Source organism: Panthera leo, chromosome E2, assembly GCF_018350215.1.
Source record: "Panthera leo isolate Ple1 chromosome E2, P.leo_Ple1_pat1.1, whole genome shotgun sequence".
NCBI classification, from domain to species: domain Eukaryota; kingdom Metazoa; phylum Chordata; class Mammalia; order Carnivora; family Felidae; genus Panthera; species Panthera leo.
In genome coordinates, this window is record NC_056693.1 from 22,670,212 (window position 1) to 22,689,459 (window position 19,248).

Genomic DNA, 19,248 nt, shown 5'->3' on the forward strand with positions numbered 1-19,248 from the left:
ACAAAAACACATCACTCTAAGTGTGAAAGAAATGCCCCAAAGTGCTTCCTAGTTCAGTTAGCTTTGGGTGATGAGTATAGATAATTTTAATTTTGTTTATTTTCCAAGTTTTTTACAACTGATACATATTTCTGTACCAAATCAGAAAAAAGCCTTTCAGAAAAAATGAATTTAGCTATAAGTTTATAACTCACTTAAGCTCTGAATGTTTGTGCCATTCTGGATTCTAATTTATAGGTTTTGTCATTTTGTTTTCAACTTTCTATGCTTTATTTCTAAAGTATATTTCAGAAAAAAGAAAACTTTTTGTATGTTGTTTTCCTAGAGCAGTGGTTCACAGCCATTTAAGGTCACTGATACCTATGAGAAACTGATAAAAACACTAGATTCTTGGGGCGCCTGGGTGGCTCAGTCGGTTGAGCGTCCGACTTTGGCTCAGGTCATGATCTCGTGGTCCATTGAGTTCAAATCCGGTGTTGGGCTCTGTGCTGACAGCTCAGAGCCTGGAATCTGTGTCTCCCTCGCTCTCTGCCCCTCCCCCGTTTGTGCGCACGAGTGCATGCTCTCTCAAAAATAAACATTAAAAAAATTTAAAAATAAAATAAAATGATTAAAAACCCCACTAGATTCTTTCCTGATAGAATAAAAGGCCCTATAATCTGCATATAATTTCAGTAGAAGCCACTCATAAATCCCTTGAGGTCATAATTTTTTTTAAGAGGTCTTGTAACAGAAAAAAAGAGCAATCCTGTTTTTAAATATGTAAAATTCTCAAAAGTATCTTTAACTCAGTTAATTTAAATAAAAACAGGAAAACCACTGCCAATGTAGTCAAGTTCGATATAAATTAGTAAAAATATTAAACTGTACTCATGCCTCAATCTTTTTACCGCCTACATTTTCCTTAGTCACCGTCAAGTACCTTTAGTGTATCAGAATTTAGACTTTTGTACCTCAAAAAGGAACAAGACTCTGGATTATCACTGAGTGCTCTGCCTCTTGGTCAAGCACTGTTGTTGTCATATTCACACCTTTATCCCCACATGGTACTCTTCAGTGCTTAAAAGTTTTATTGTATATTGTCTTATAAAAAAATAAATTAACATGAATAGAAAATGAAAAACCTCAAAACGCAAGGAGATGTAGCTGTCAAACAATACAGTTAAGAAGAGGATTTGAAAAGTCATTATGTATGCCAAATCAAATTGAGATGTAGCATCAATCAGAGTCACCGGATTTAAGGTGATGTGGGAAACTGTGAGCCAAACAATGTATATATGAACACCGTGAATAATACATAATCAAAGACTATGTTATAAATGACAAGATGTACTTAGGGATTTTTGTAAAATCCCTTAAAAAATTCCCTTTTATTTAAAAAAAAAAAAAAAAAAAAAAAAAAAACTCCCCTATAAAAAAAATCCTCTATAATGCATTATTTTCCATTTTATTTTCAGAAAACCATCAAGCATTAAACTACTGTGGCTCTTACAAAAATGATACAAAGGCTAGGGGACTACTAGAAGTAACAAATTCTAACAGCAATTTAAAAACCATTAACTTTTTTAAAAAACAAAAGCATTTACAGTTTGACCTTGGTGACATAAATACACATACAGAATTAAGAAGCTGAAGCAAATAAAACAAAATGTTTTAAAAAGAGGGAGAATTAGTTTCTCTTTAGAATTATGAGTAAATTTATCACTATTCTATTCTTATTTCAACCTTTCTATATATGTGTATTCATTTTATACTCAGGACAAAAAATTAAAACCTAATTCAGATTCTGCTTTTAAAAATATTATCCTAGGGGTGCCTGGGTGGCTCAGTCGGTTAAACGGCCGACTTCGGCTCAGGTCATGATCTCGCGGTCTGTGAGTTCAAGCCCCGTGTCAGGCTCTGTGCTGACAGCTCAGAGCCTGGAGCCTGCTTCGGATTCTGTGTCTCCCTGTCTCTGTGCCCCTCCCCTGATCATGCTCTGTCTCTCTCTGTCTCAAAAATAAATAAACGTTAAAAAAAAAAAATTTTTTTTTAATGAAAATATCATCCTTAAAACATTCAATTTGGGGGTGCCTGAGTGGCTCAGTTGGTTGAGCCTCTGACTTCAGCTCAGGCCATGATCTCACCACAGCTGGTGGGTTCAAGCCCTGCGTTGAGCTCTGTGCTAACAGCTCAGAGCCTGGAGCCTGAAGCCTAAAGCCTGCTTCAGATTCTGTGTCTCCCTCTCTCTGCCCCTTTCCTGCTCATGCTCTGTCACTCTCTCTCAAAAATAAACTTAAAAAAAAAATTAATAAAAAAAAAAAACATTCAATTTGAATCTTTTTTTTTTGCAACTTAATTTGTTTTGAAACATCACACGCAGAAATTCCAAAACTTACTTAACGTCCACATTCAGTACTAAGATACCATACCATTAAAAAAACAAAAAACAAAAACAAAAAACAAAACAAAAAAAAAAACTATGCAGGAACTTAAGAGTGGCCAAGAAAGGGATTACTATATATGATTCCTCTCTCTGTCCTTGTCCCTAAGGACACTTTGTTAAATAACTACAGAGATTCCAACAACAAACAACAGAAGCACGGAAAATCTTCAGAAGTTTGGAAGTTGCTCCCTGCTCTACCGGGGGTGAGGATGGGAGTAGGGAAGACACATGAAAATGAAAAAGCCCAACGAGAAGGCCCTATACAAAATAGTGACTAAAAACTTTTGGTCAGTAAAATGGGAACTATGAAAAACATGGTTTTGAAATTTACCTGACACTGAAAAATGAAGTCATCACCATGAATAAATTTAAAGTTTTAAATGCATGCAAATCAATATTTCATAGATTATGCATAATAAAATAAAACAAGTTTTATATAAGTAGATGAAGTCAAGTCAGGAAAGCACTGTTTCAGGTAATTCATGAGAAATATACCACAGACTACATAGCACTGTTATGAACTGTTATGATGAAATAGCTCGGTGCTTCTGTGGGGCAAAGAATCCCTAAAAACCTCAGACAGAGATAGATATACACATCCATCCATCCACACCGCCTGACTCGAAAGAGGAATCCCAAAAAAAAACAAAAACAAAAAACAAATCTTCATCTGTGTTTTTAACCATTTAGGTATGCTTTCTGGTTATTTCCTACTATATACTTTGACTATAGACCGTACTAGAAACTAGTTACCCAACAGTATTTTTTCCTTTGAAAAAAATAACAAATGCCAAGTATTTGCTTTAGAATCCCTCTCTCAAAATTCTTATGATGAGCACTGGGTGTCACACGTAAGTGTTGAATCACTAGACTGTACACCTGAAACTAATTATCACACTGTATGTTAACTAACTGGAGTTTATATAAAAATTTAAAAATAAAATAAATAAAATTCGCATGCTCAAGTGTTTCAGCATTTGTATGCCCATATTTAAATCTATTCTTTCCAAAATTAAATATCTGAACAACATAAAATGCCTTTTTCTGTATTTTCATTTAAGTCTGCTTCAAGTAATTTTGTAGGTATCTTTACTACTTAAAACTCTCTTAACATGATTTAAAGGAAGCATGACAGTGAAGTGTTCACAATTCATATGCATCCAATTTATGGTTACAAACAATGCCTAACAGACATTTGATGTGTATGTATGTGCCAGGCATCACATGCCATATTTCACTAAATTCTCACAAGTCAACACAAGTAATGGAACTTTTTTCTTGTGGGACATATTCAATACAAGTAAATACCTATGATGCATTAAAAATAACCATAAATTCTTCACTCCTCCCACCAACTGGAGCCTATTTCCCACCTTCTGAATCCAGGCTGTGAGTTCCTTTGACCAATGGGATATGGCCTGGCAGCTTCCATTCTTGCTGCCCTGAGATCATCATGTAAAGCGAACCAGATAGAAGAGCACGTGGAGAGAGAGGCCCAGCTAACAACCAGCACTAGCCGCCAAACTTGTGGCCTATGGGTGAGGCCATTTTGGACAACTCAGCTGACGCAGCCACCAAAAGGCTGCAACCACACAAGTGAGCCCAAACAAGAGTAGCAGAAGGACAAAACAGGTAAGTCAAGCCCAATATGTACATCCACAGAATCATATACAAACAAATGGTCGTAGTTTTAAGCCACTAAGTTTTGGAGTAATTTTATTAAGGAATAATAAATATGGACTTAACAGCTTGGGAAGAATATATTTTGAGTTGTAAAGCCATACTCTTAATAATATCATCATTTATTTTTTAAAAAATCAGTACCAAAACTTATTTGGTAACTCTAAAAATTAGACCTTTAAAAAACAATGAAATTTATGGAAATGAAATAAAGAATAAGAGTTAACTAATAATTGAGAATGAACTCCAAGGTATAGAATCAAATGAACAGTATACAGTCTGATTTCATTTTTGCCAAAAAGGGCGGGAGAACAATATATAAAAACGTGGATGAATACACATGCACACATATACCTACATACATATACACACACATATATCCTTTATGAAAACTGTTCCTGAAAAGATTTGCAAGAAACTGCCAAAAACAGTTGTTTACAAAGATAAATGAGAATTGGGGGATAAGGGCAGGAGAAAAACTACACACCATTTACACTCTTAGAACTTCCTAAATTTTGAACTATATAAATATACTGACAAATTTAAAAAATTTTAGTTTAAATTTTTAAAAGCTTTATGTCTTAAAGATATATACTGTATTTCTAGATGGAATACATTTTCAGATTCATTTCAAAATAGTTGGGGGTGGGGAGAGGGTAGGATAAGCTGTTTAAATGCAAACACTCAAATGACACCATGAGTTGATCATTACTGAGGCTGAGTGATGAGTACAAGTGGATTCACAATACTACTGTCGTCTTTTGTCTGAAATTCTTCCAAATAAAAAGTTATCTAAAACATTAATGTAAAGCTTTAATAACACTGCTTAGAAAGCCATCTCTCCATCATGATAAAAGAAGATAATGGCATGAATACAAAATATTCAGGAATATTTACAAAGCTTTGACAGGTTTTTTTGTTTTCTTTATTCATCTGACAATTAAATTTCCAAAAAAGATTTCAGAGCTACTATTAATATTTATTGAGAGCCAGTCTGGGTGTTCTACAGACATTATCTCACTCGATCTTCAAGTTAAGTAGTATCGTAGTCACTTTACAAGGAGAAAACCAAGAATCTTAGTAATTCACCCAAGGTTACAGTTAGTAAATGACAGGATTCAAATGCAAGTCTGAGACTCTGAATCCCATGCTCTTTAGGGAAGAATTAAAAAGATAAAAAATTACAGATAATCTATAAACAGAATAATCAGGCCCTGGTGCATTAAACAGTAGAAAGTATATCCATATTTTAATGAGAAAATAGTGTGTGGGTTTTAAAAAACCTTATTTATGGAGTTAAGTAAAATGTATTTTAAGAAAAAAAAGTTGTACTTAAATTTTTTTAATCTTCACTAAGTTGTAAACCACTGTTAGCTGTAAAAGTGTTGCACAAATTCTCAACTATTAGGCTTAAACATTTCCTCACTATCTGTTATTAACTAAACAAATACTACAAATGTTTCTAGTTCACCAAAGTTCTGCAGTTTGAATTAATTTCCTGGAAGAGATTTCTTTTTTTTTTTTTTTGGGGGGGGGGGCATATCCTGTCTGCCCCAGGCCATTTTTACCCCTACACTTCTACAAATATTTTTACTTCCTGTCCTACATTTAAAAAAAAATAATAATAAGATTACTTTTGAAGCCTAGAATATTCATTACTTTTCCCTTAAATAATGCTTTAAAACTGCACAAAAAGTATAAACATCACTAGCATCAGAAAGCATTTTTTAAAAATCATGTATTTTGTTTTTCCTTATTATGTATGTATATTATGTATCCCATGAAGAAGGGGGGAGCTTAACTATATGAATTGTATTTTAGACTAGGCTAAAGCCAAGGGCTAAAGAAAACTGAAAAGCAACATGCTTTTAGAAGCAGTTATAAGACACCCTTAAGAATGGTTCCAGCTTCTGTTCCTGCTTCCTAGCTCTCTGCAAATAGCCCAAAATTATTGTGATTTCCCTGTATAGTGTCTGACTATGAATTCTTCCATGGCAGAGTCGTTCAATTCCAAACAGCAACACAATACTGGCATATGGTAGGAACTCAATCACTGTTTGTGGAATTAACAGAATAAAAATATCATGAGAATGCCACAATGCTCCCAAATAGCTATTTCCTGGCTTTCAGAGGAATAGAGAGACTTTGGTTTCAGTTTTTTTAAATTGCTGAGTTCACTGGCCATTTACATTCTAGCAGTATCAGATCCTCATTAAAAACAAACAGAAAAGTCTGTTTCCCGAGCCATATTAGAAATGATAGAGGAAAAATCAAATTTTAACTAGAAAATTTATTTAAAATTTTTAACATATAAATAAGGTACTATACACTACTTTAAGATATGTGTAGATAAATATCTAAGCTTCTGTAGTTGGGAAAGCTTTGGAAAACTGGCAACTGAAATTGAGAGTCACATGAAGATGTTCTGAATTAAATATCACATTTCTGTCTGTGTTTACCAGGGCTGGGCACTGCTACAGTACTTGCAAACTAAAATGTTATATATAGCATTTATCATTTATAATGTTATATATTTGGTCTTCACTTACTCAAACATTTATTAAGTGCCTATAATATGCCAAACACAGTAGGAGGTGCTGTGGATTACAAAAAAAAAAAAAAGAAAGAAAATATGTCCCTTGGCCTCAAAGGATTTTCAGTCTAACAGGGAAAGAATCTTGCAAAGCAAACCAGAAGCAAGTTATTCACACATTTGCATCAGTCAATTAGTATCTGTTCTGAGTGAATCCAATCTCTCACTGATTTCCTGAATTCCTTACCAAACCAATAGAGAGAAGTCCACATGAATAAAATTTCCCCGGAATTATTTGTAAAATGAATCTCTTTGGCCAAATTAGTGGGGGTTGGGGGAAAATGATTAATCTTTGGCCAACTACTTACATTTCAAGTTCCAACCTGGACTGAATGTGTAATGAAAAGCGAACGTCCATCATGGAAATGTTGACAGACTTACACTACAGTAGATGCAACTACAACACTGCATTTATTGAAAATTATGAAGTCCCTGAATTTTTATTTATAAAGTGGATATTATTAGTTTTAGATTATTTTCTGCACGCCAATAGTCAGAATTTAATAAGATGATGTGTACAGATTGCACCGATTTTCACTCTTATCCACTGCTTGCAGCCTATGTGCATTTAAACCAAAAAACATTTGATATATACTAACTATAAATTATTTCCTTGGAGATCTCTCAGGCATGAAGAAAAAGCCTCTTAAAATAAATTTAAAATATTATATGCTTGATGGTGTATAACCAAAGGTTTAATCTCACCACTAAAGGGGCAGTTACCATGATTTTGCAATAACCCTGCAGACAATAATCAAGACAGCTCCTGTTGTTCTCTCAGTAAAATCTTCGTAAACACAGCATGGATATATTGTAATTTGAATCTGTAGGATCAACAGCTATATCTCATGACAACTCATAATATAAGATTTTATTCACCATTAAATTGAGCTTTTTCCTCAGAAGACTTAGGAAAGTGTGTTATTTACCAAGCATTGTCCTATTAACTAAAGATTAGCACATTAAAATAGGTAAAAAAGTGCAGTCCATAAAGAAAGCTCTGGGATGTAGGCAATTAATTAGATTTTTCAAACTTCAGGGAAATGTGGATATTTCCATCATTATTTTAAAACAACTGATTCCAATCATTATTCTACTACAAATATAAGAATATTCCCCAAATAGAGTGCTCTGTGATAACGCATGTTCAAAAATGTCTCAGTCTCTATCTCATAATGATATTAATACTATGCTAGTTTGAAAAAAAGGAAAGGAAAAAAGGCAATTAGAATAAACACAAATGGTGACACAATTTCAGGAAATCAGGGAATACGTAATTCAGTAAACAGTGAAGGACAATATAAATTAGTATCAAAAGCATTCAAAATGGAGATTACTAGAAGAATTCAATTATGGGTTGCAAAAAAATAACACACACTTTATTTAAATACAAACAGATGACCCCATCAGTATTTCAGAAATAATATAAAACCATCTTTCACTCACCAATGCTGGATTTTCTCTTGGCAGTTAGTGACCACCTGTCATGAAAACAGATAACTACTCATGAAAAAACAGGGCTATACACAAAGCTACAAAATCAGTGTATCAGAAAACTAGAACAGTGGCTTTACAGATTTAATAGCATCTCGGTATACATTTTTATTTGTCAAATGCACAGAGATGTGACTGTTAGTTTTTAAGCAGCACACTTTATCATAACCCCTAATGCAGGCTGATAACTGCAGAACAAATTACAGCCTTCCGATTCATACTTTGCTACAAAACCCGCTTCATAACTATTAGGTGACATATGATATAAGATAACTAGTATTTTGTACAATCTACAGACCTGCTTTCAACGTTACATATTTTGTAGAATACGCAAATGTTATAAATAACAAAAAACCAATGTAACATCCACGTTTCATCACTAAAAAAAAAAAAAAAAGACAGTAGTAAAAATATTTTATTTTGTCACTATATCTCCAAATGTTTTAACCTGTAATTTTTATTCTGATGCATTAAAAATGAGTTCAGGGATATTTTTCTACTAACATTTTTGAGAAGAAATACTTGGGATAAAGAGATGCTCTGAACAGCTCATTTGTTCCCTCAGTGAATTGATAAAATTTTAGGCACTTAATGGCCAGTTTAAACTATGTTTATAATGTTAAAACAATAAAATTAAGAACAAGAGTTATTTGCTTTTCTTAAAGATATTTCAGCAGATTCTCAAAATACTGGGGGGGGGGGGGGGGGGGGGGGGAGTGTGGAGGGAACAATGCTAACCAATGAGGAAAAACAAACACTTGAATGGCAATTTAAAAATAATACCCTTTTCAAAGATTACTAATTGTTTTCAATTTACCCATTAATAAAAATTTTAAACAATAATCTCAAATACTGTAGCACCATTTTAGAGACAGAGAAACTAAGGGATACAAGCCAAAATGCTCAATACAAGGCCATGTAAAAAAGACAGCAGTTATTATCTCGTTTGAAACACATTGCTTTAGTTCACTATTCTAAACACCAATATTCTCTCTTGTCTCTCTTGCTCAATGTTTCTACCCCAAAATCACAAGACTTTGGCGGGGGGGGGGGGGGGGGGGCTGTCACTAAATTCCTATTATAACATTTAATTCCTGAAATAAATGTCCCCTTTTGGTACATTTTAAATACTAAGGCAGCAATCCTGTACCAAAATACATGCTGTAATCAGATACCCAGCCATACTACACATTAACTCAGCATAAAAAGTCCATCTTAGAATGAAGATCTCTCAGTAAGTATCAATCACATAGCAACACTTAATAACAGTGGTAATATATAACAGAGTACTGACTTTACATCTGGAAGAGCCAGGCTAAAACTACATCAATCCATTTCACTGTTTCTGATTTGGCAGTAATTATAAAATAGACAAACAGAATTAAATGTAAATTGAAAAAGAAAAAAATCTTCATGAAATCCTTTTCATAAAGTTCCTCTTTAACAACCCCATTAAAAGATGAGACCCAAAAAACAGTCAGGATGCTTTCCAATCCCAATGCATGTGTTTCCAAGCATGAAGTGAGCCAAAAGCACAAAAAGAAAAGCCCTGCAAACCATAAGAGCAGAATGTTCATTAACCTCTACATGATAATCCTTTCGTAGCTGCATATTAACTAGTTACATATTCATAATCATTTACATTATTTAAAGGACCTTCGATGAAATTTTCTAAGCAATATCCATTAGTGACAGTGTTAAAGGTTACAGAAGATAGTCTACTTAATGTTTCCAGGAAGTCTTTTTAATTAGTAAATATGTAAATTTGGCACATATGCTTTTTATGTTTAAAAAACAAGTCCCTAGCAGAATGGCATGTGTTCTTGCCATCACCCCTGACAGTCTAGTCTCCACTTTGTTTTAGCTCTCTTTTCCCCACCCCACAATCACCTCACCCTCTCTTTCCTAAAGTCTCCCCAAGAACAGATATTCTAGGATAAAACAACAAAAATCCACTTCAAAATTTATGAGAGAAATTTTCACTGCCAAAATAGTCTTAAAGTCTTTATCAGTTACATATGGGGTTTAAGACAACAGAGACTTCAGTTAGGCACTAATCAAAGGTATAGGCTCTTTATTTTGAGAGTCAGATAAATATAGGAAAAGGTGAGAGAGGCAGGTATGAAAATACATAGACAGCCTTCTGACAGGACTACAAGTTATCTTTGTTTACATGATTTATAGCCCACTTACTTCCTAAAACCATTGGGTTCCTAAAACCCAAGCAGTTGTATTGATATTTTGAGAGATCTTTCTAGTTTTCTTCTCTTTTACAGCACATTTTTCAAAAGAAAATTATTAGTAAATTCCAACGCTTTAGACACCAAGGAAAATTTTAGAAGAAAGAAAAATCTGATGATTCAAAGTTGAATCTGCATGGGTTAAAAAAAAAAAAACAACTAATTTTTCTGTTAAGTTAAATAAATCCAAATAATCTTACTACTTTTGAAAATAGACTCATATTAATTCAAGTATTAAATAAATAAAATTGACCTGCTTCTATAAAAACTCTTGAAAAATAAAGCAAAACAACAAAAACCATTTCATTACTTTGTTGTCCTTCACAAAATCTTTTTTAAATAAGATGCCTATCAAGCAACAATAGTTTAAGTTAAACCTACCAAAACATGTAACTACTATTCCTGAAGAAAATAATCTTATTGAACCATTTTTATAAAAAGAATTAGTTAATAGGCTTCAACTATTAAAACAATTGACCTAGTAAATACTTTAATGTGATATAATTGCACTTAAAGCCAGAAATTTATAAAGAAAATATGTGCTTATGTAGTAGTACAGCACTAAATCCACAGTAAAGACTATAGTCCATAAAAGAGTATGAGGTGATTTACCACTTTTTAAGATACATTCCATCATTAGGAGTCTTTACCAACAATCCAGTAGTTAAAAAGTCACACAGTACACTTAATAATTCAAAACTGCCCTTACCCTAAGAGTACTAACAGTGGTATAGGCCAAGACTTCATATGATGACAATGGAGCTGTAACAGTTCAATAAGGTAGGTTTTAACTTCTTAAAGAGAGGAAACCGGTGTTCAAAATTGAAGTATGTTACCCAATATTATACAACTACCCAGGAACTGGTAAGAGATAAAATCACTTTTAGAAACAGGTCTATCTAACCAGGACTATCTAATGTCAAAGCCCATACTCACTGGATTGGACCACTTCCAACCATCATTCATCTTACTGGGTAACAGAAGAAAAGCAGCTGTTTTGGGGAGTTTTTTCAAGAAAGAGAGAGAGAGAACACGAACACGCACAGGCAGAAGGAGGGGCAGAGGGAAGGAGGGAGGAAAGGGGGGAGGGAGGAAAGGGGGGAGGGAGGAGAGGAGAGAGGGAGAGAGGGAGAGAGGGAGAGAGGGAGAGAGGGAGAGAGGGAGAGAGGGAGAGAGGGAGGGAGGGAGGGAGGGAGGGAGAGAGAATCTTAAGCAGGCTCCACACCAAGTGCAGAACCCCGTGTGAGGCTCAATCTCAAGACTGAGATCATGACCTGAACTAAAATCAACAGATGCTTAAGAGACTGAGCCATCCAGGCACCCCTATGGTCTTTCTTAAAGCACTGACTGCTGCTGCTACTACTTCTCCACTTCATCCACAAACCCACATGCACACACAAAGAAGACCTTGCCAATGTTGGTAAAAGCAAATAAGCTTAAATTCACCAACTGGCTAATAAAAACCCTCATTTCTTCCAATGCCTCATATAGCATCTGACCCTGGTCAGGTCAAGTGACTATAAAAAACAGATTTCCCAAGCTCCATTTACTTGTATGTGTTGGGGGGGGGGGGGGGGGGGGAGACACTAGCCCCATAATTACTATCACATCTCATCATATTTTTAAGGCATTTGTAACTGAGTTAGATGTCCAGGATGACAATGGTAGAAGCCAACCCAACAACCTCTTTTTCTTTGTATCAGTGTCCAGCTAACACACATGCACGTTCTGTTATATAGGGTTAAAATAACATTTGATAAATTTTAAAGTCAATAAAGTATATGGAATATAGGAATAATAATGCCTTTACTGTTCTTCCTCAGAAGTCACTTTCTTAAAACTATTTTTGAAAGGAGGGAATGAATTATTTAACATGTATTAAGATCTCCATTACTTATTTCCATTTGTGCTATTTATTTTGTTAAGAGACCACAAGGGGGCATCAACCTATGAGTTTTCTCTGTTAAATACAGCACCACATTAAAACTAGACTGGAACAGAAAGCCTAAAAGGGTAAGCCTGCCTAAGTCTCAAGTGATACTTCTATCAAAAATGCTCCACTTCACTTCTAAAACCTTTCTAACTGTATTTCGATTTCAAATTCCCCATGTCATGGGTTCATATACAGAAAAATAATCTGAGGACTGTATTAATCAGAGCTGTCTAAATTTAGTTTGCTTCTCTTGCTGGACTGTCTTCAGAGAGATTGTACAATTTTGTGTTTTAGAGTTGCTGAGTCAAAAAGGAAAAAGTAACAGTGGTGGCTAAAACCAATGGATACTACACATACACTGTTATCTGACAATTACTTTAAAAAGTTGAAAATAATTTCTTAAAAGACATATTATCAGTTAATTACAAGAATGTATAAATGCCATTAGCAAAAATGAACAAGGTGTGTACTTCAACAAAATTAGCAAACTACTACAGGTCTTGTTATTAAGACTCTTTGCAAAGAAGGGAGAAATTGACCACAGGTTCCTAAAAGAAAAATTGCAATAAACAGTAATAAACTGAGTGTTTCTACATAAAAATTTTTAAATAAATATACTTTCTAAATATGCTGAAAATAAGGGCACCTGGGTGGCTCAGTCATTTAAGCATCCGACTTCGGCCCAGGTCATGATCTCATGGTCCATGAGGTCAAGCCCCACGTCAGGCTCTGTGCTGGCAGCTCAGAGCCTGGAGCCTGCTTCAGATTCTGTGTCTCCGTCTCTCTCTGTCTCTCCCCCACTCGTACCTTGTCTCTCTCTCTATCTCTCAAAAATAAAACGTTAAAAAAATTTAAATAAATAAAATAAATAAATAAATATGCTGAAAATCAAAAATAGCAAAACTGCTACCAAAAGTTTATCTCCAATTATACAGAGCCAAAACAGTTAAATTGTCCTTATTCAAAAATATAGTTAGGATGGAATCAAAATGATCATCTTAATCCTCACTTTTACATTTAGCCCAGTTTTCTCCTACACAGACTTCTGATGCATTTCTCATATTCAAACCCAGCCTCTATTTCCACAAATACCAGACGTGCTTTGGTATTGTATATTCCATTCCCTTCATGGTTCTACCTGCAAATTAGGGCTCTTTTTTTTTCAGTTATTACTCATAATACCAAGTAAAAAGATACAGTCGTGTCACAATGGAAATATTAAAAGACTAACATATACATCCAACAATATTTCTAAAAATGAAGAACCTGATATTTGGAGAGTTCTGTTTTTAGGATTGGAAATTGGAAATCCAGGAAACTCTTAACTGTGCTGGCTGAAAGCCCAGTAAGTTATAGGCCATGTCTACTTAACTCACCATGTATTCACCTCCCCTACAATAAGTATGCATCAAGTCCTTTTAAAGAAGTACAAGTCTACAATCAGTCAAAAACCTCAGGAGCAGACAAGTTTCTCAATTTAGAACTTTTCATACCTTAACAAGGTAATACAGTACACACACCATACATTATGACACACACACACACACCCCCACCAGTGAAACACCATGCAGTATCAAATATAATAACACTGGCAATATAACATGAATATTCAAAGTAGGTGGAATAAGTGCCTCACTCAAATCAGTTCCAATCAGTTTGTCAACAAATGAATATGCCACAAACTTAGGCAGAACTTTGTTTTCAGTGCTTTTTAGACTTCTGAATTACAGACTGGGTATTATGACCTGTATTTCTGAATGTGAAATAATGCTTGAATTGCAGCTTCCATGCCCACTCTTTTACTACAGATACCAATCATTTTCTCTTCTTTTCCACACCTTACTCCCAGAAACCCTGCCTTCCTCCTACCTACAATAGGCAAAGGATCCCATTTCTCCATCTGTAGCCACAGTGAATGGAGAGGGTGGATATCTAATACTAACTGGGCTAAATTTACTCTGGACGTAAAGACAGGCTGAGGTGGGGGCACCTGGGTGGCTCAGTTGGTTGGGAGTCCAACTTCAGCTCAAGTCATGATCTGGCAGTTTGTGGGTTCAGGCCCCGCATCAGGCTCTGTGCCGACAGCTTGGGTCCTGGAGCCTGCTTCGGATTCTGTGTCTCCCTCTCTCTCTGCCTCTCTCTCTCTAAAAATAAAATTAACATTAAAAAAAAATTCTTAAAAAAAAGACTGAGGTGATAACAAATTCTGGACCTGAAAGATGACCACAATGGAACTTGCACAAACTACCGAACTATCTAAACAAGCAAGCAAGTAAGGGTATAAATGTACAACAAAACACATGCACACACCAACAAAAAAATCCTGCCTGGGGTTCCTCCTAAATTCTTACGGTAAATTCTTTCAGAACATTCTTCCAAACATTTCTATGGTTTACAACTGACTAAGAAATCTGACACATAGATTAGAACGATGATATGCCTGTGAAGATCTCAAAGAAAACAATTCATTAAAGAGTAAATACACATAGTAGAATGATGAATAAAAATCTCACTAGTGACCAAAAAAAAGTCAAATTAAGGAAATCTATGAAATGCCATTTCGCACCAATTAAAGGTAAATTATGGGTCGACTGGGTGGCTCAGTCAGTTAAGCATCCGACTCCACATCAGGCTCCGCACTGACAGTGCAGAGCCTGCTGGGATCCTCTCTCTCCCCTCCCCTACTTGTTCTCTCTCTCTCTCTCAAAATAAATAAATAAAATAAATAAAAGGGTAAATTTTTATTTTAAAGAAATACTATGCACTGTCAATGAGACCATAGTAAAGTTAATACTAAATCATTATAAGTAGCTATGTAACTTCAAAACTTAGTCCACACTTCTACCAAGTAGGGACAAAAAGCTTCTGACAAAACAGTAATCCCTCTGGGAAATGGAAAAGCCAGATAAAAATCTTTTCTTCACAGGCATCTTTAGAGTTGCCAAAGCGATGGGAACAAGAGAGACTACGATTTAGAGAGCAGATGACTATAAAGGAGTGTGTATTCTGAAGCTGCTTTTTTCTCAGGCAATTCTAGGCACAGGAAGAGCTAGAACTATGTTTGCCCCTGAGCAGACAGCCATGAGTGGGAGACAGAAACAAGCAGAGCCTGGGGAGTCTGAGAAAGCCACAGAAACAAAATCAGAGACGTGAGTGGGCTTAAACATGTAGTCTGTTTCCTTTTCATGACATTTATCAAATTCTGAGGCTCAAAAAGCTAACCTGAAACTCTGAAAAAGCAAAAAGTTCAGGATACTGATGAAACAAATTTAGAATTCAGAAACCTCCGAAGAAAGAAGTCTTGGTGAAAGTCCTAAAGGAATCAAGAATAGCTGATACTTTAAATAAAGCAAAACCTGGCCTGTACATCATTTAGCACTTGCCATTAAAGTGTCCAGCTCCTCCTCTCTCTACCTAGCAGAAGAAAGGTAGTGAACTTTCCAGAGTTCACGCTCATCTTCAGGAGTACCTGCAATTTTTAAAGACACAATCACAGCATTTAACTAAAAATAACTAGGACACCAAAACACAAGATCATATAACCAAATATCCAAAAGAAAGAAAAAGAAAAAACAGATTCAAACAAACATGCAATCTACATATTGAAGCTAACAAACTAAAACATAAAGTAACAATAATTAACATGTTCAAGAAAATGAAAGAAAGAAATACATGGAAAAATGACAAACTTCACTAAAGAACTGTAATCTACACACACACAAAAAAGTGAACTGTATATTCTGTAATTGAAATATCCAAAATGGGCTGAATAAATGGTGCTAATGAGAAATTACACACAGCAGAAATCAGGATTTTAGAGGTGATTATAGGTCAATAGATTATAGGTCAATAGAAAATATCCAAATTAAAGCTCGGAGATTTGAAAACAAAAAATGGAAAATACAGAAAAGACCAATAAGAAACATGTGAAATACTGTATAACTGAAAATCCAGAAAGAGAAGGAAGACCAAATGTGGCAGAAGCAGTATTTGAACCTACCATGACAGGATTTTCTAAAATAAAGATGAAGGTATCAGCCAGATACATGACACACTAAGAACCTCAAGCAAGAGAAATAAAAGGAAAATATATCAAGGAACAACGTACTTACACGAATGAAACCCTCCCCGCCAAAAAAAAAAGAAAATTTTATAAGCAGCAAGAAGGAGCAAGTAGATACACTGTCCTCAAAGTAGCAACAAGAAGAGTTAGAGCAAATTTCAGCAAAAAATTATGGAAATCAGAAAATAAGATAAAATTTTAAAGCACTGAAAAAAATAACTGAAAATCCATATACAGAGTCTACAGCAAACAGATCTTTCTTTCAACATGAAGAAAAATTAAAAACATTTTCACAAAGAAAAAGAATTCTTCACTAGCAAATTTTCACTAAAGAAACACTACATGTAATTAGATGATGTGATGGAGGTGTCAGCTAACGCTAAGGTGATAATCACTTTACGATATGTAAGTATCAAATCAACAGTTGTACACCTTAAACTTATACAACAGTATATGTTGATTACATCTCAATAAAGCCAGGGGAAAAATACTACAGTGACTTTTGAAAACAACATAAATGCAGAAAGAATTAAAGAGCAATTGCAGAGGTAATTTCAGAAAGTAAAGGTATGTCAATATTAATCACATCGAACAATTTTAAATGAAGTACTGTCGTGTTTAAAACACATGGAATCAGGGGCGCCTGGGTGGCCCAGTTGGTTGAGCGGCCGACTTTGGCTCAGGTCATGATTTCGCGGTCCGTGAGTTCCAGCCCCGCGTCCGGGCTCTGTGCTGACAGCTCAGAGCCTGGAGCCTGTTTCAGATTCTGTGTTTCCCTCTCTCTGACCCTCCCCCGTTCATGCTCTGTCTCTCTCTGTCTCAAAAATAAATAAACGTTAAAAAAAAAAAAAATTTAATAAATAAATAAATAAAATAAAACACATGGAATCACAATGCATGAAAGCAATACTGCAAGGGATGGGATGAATAAATGAATTCGTGTTGTGACCTCCAGGAAAAATTACCCTAGTAAAAAAGAACACAAGTATATGGTATATTTAATGCTAACACAGATATAGTACTAACATACCATAATAAAAAAAAGAATGTATCACAAAGAAGCTCATAGACGAAAAAAATGCAATATGGCATATTTGATTAAACCAAAGGAAGACCAAAAAAGCAGAGAAAAGAACAATGAGATACCACTTCACATCCATTAGGATGGCTCAAAAGGAAGCAAGGAGGAAAGGAAAAGAGAAAAAGAAAGAAAAAAAAAGAAAAAAAAAGGGAAGGAAAAGGAAGAAAATAACAAGTGTTGACAAGGATATAGAAAAACTAAACTGTGCACTGTTGGTGGGAATGTCAGATGGTGCAGCCACTGTGGAAAACAGTAAGGTGGTTTCTCAAAAATTAAACACAGGATTACCTTATGATACAGCAATTCCACTTCTGGGTATACACCCAAGAGGGCTGGAAGCAAGGTCTCAAACATATTTATACACTCAGTCCACAGCAGCATTATTCACAAAAGACAAAAGCTGAAAGCAACACATGTCCATCAATGAATGAACGAATAATAAAATGTGTATATTATTCAGCCTTTAAAAGGAAAGAAATCCAGAAATATACTGTAATATGGGTAAGCCTTGAAGACATTATGCTGAGTAAAATAAGCCAGACACAACAGGACAAATACTGTAAGATTCCTTACGTGAGTTACCTAGAGTAGTCAAATTCAAAGACAGATGGTAAAATAGTAGTTGCCAGCAGATGGAGGAAGGGGTCATAGGGGGTTATTTTTTAATGCATAATTTCAGCTTTACAACATTAAAAGAAAAGTTCTGGAGACGGATGGTGATGATAGTTTGCACAACAATCTGAATGTACTTAACATCAGTGAAATGTACACTTAAAATTGGTTTAAATGATTTTGCTATGCGTAGTCTACTAAAATTTTTAAAAAATAAAAAGTTCAAAGGTGATAGAATGAAACTAAAATACTTCGATAACTTCATTATACAGAAATTGACTAAATATCCTAGATAAAAGGAAAAGGGTATCCAGACTGAAGTTGTAAAACCACAACTAAATGCTATTTAAAAGAGACGGAACACCAACAGATTGAAGTTAAAAGACAGATGTGTTATGAAAAGAAACAAAACCAAAATAAGCTGGTGTAGCCATACTAATATTCAATAAGAGAGACTTGGAGGCAAAAAGCATCACTAGAGATTTTTATTACAGTCCTAAATTTGTATGCACCAAACAACAGAACTTCAAACTGTGTAAAGCAAAGGTTAAAAAAAGAAGAAGAAAAATATAAATCCACAACCCTAGTTAGAAGAGATTTCAATACACGTCTCTTCAAAAATGACAGAATGAGCAAACAAACAAAAAAAATCAAGGATATAATAAAATACTTGAACACTACTTTCAACTAACTTGAGCTAACAAAATTATGAAACTCAAAATCTGCAGAATTCGTATTCTTTCCAAGTAAATTATGGGACACTGACTAAAACTGACTAAAACAGATCATATAGTAGGCCATGGGACAAGTCTTAAATTTCAGTTTTGCAAGCTGTGTTCTTTGACCAGTACAGAAGTAAATATGACATCAACAGAAAAGTAGAAAATATTCAATGTTAAGAAATTAAAGCACAGATTTCCAAATAACTCATGGGCCAATGAACAAATCACAACAGAAATCAAAAAAATATATAAATGGCTGATAATGAAAATAATATGCAAACTGTATGGGGTACCTAAGGTAATGATTAGAGAAAATTTTAAAACTCAAAGTGCATACTACAAAGAATAGCAAAAATCAATGACTTTTTCATCTCTATTACTTTTCACGTTAAGAAGCTAGAAGGG

The 19,248-nt window shown here is 34.7% G+C and overlaps 1 protein-coding gene across 4 annotated transcripts in view; it reads right to left on the reverse strand.

The window, feature by feature from the left end:
* Positions 1–19,248, reverse strand: part of URI1 (URI1 prefoldin like chaperone) — a 125,149-nt gene that overhangs the window by 70,098 nt on the left and 35,803 nt on the right. For all 4 annotated transcript variants that reach the window (XM_042917596.1, XM_042917597.1, XM_042917598.1 and 1 more), the window contains one exon: positions 8,145–8,179. In XM_042917596.1, the coding sequence (XP_042773530.1) occupies positions 8,145–8,179 (35 nt within the window). The remainder of the gene's footprint in view (positions 1–8,144; positions 8,180–19,248) is intronic.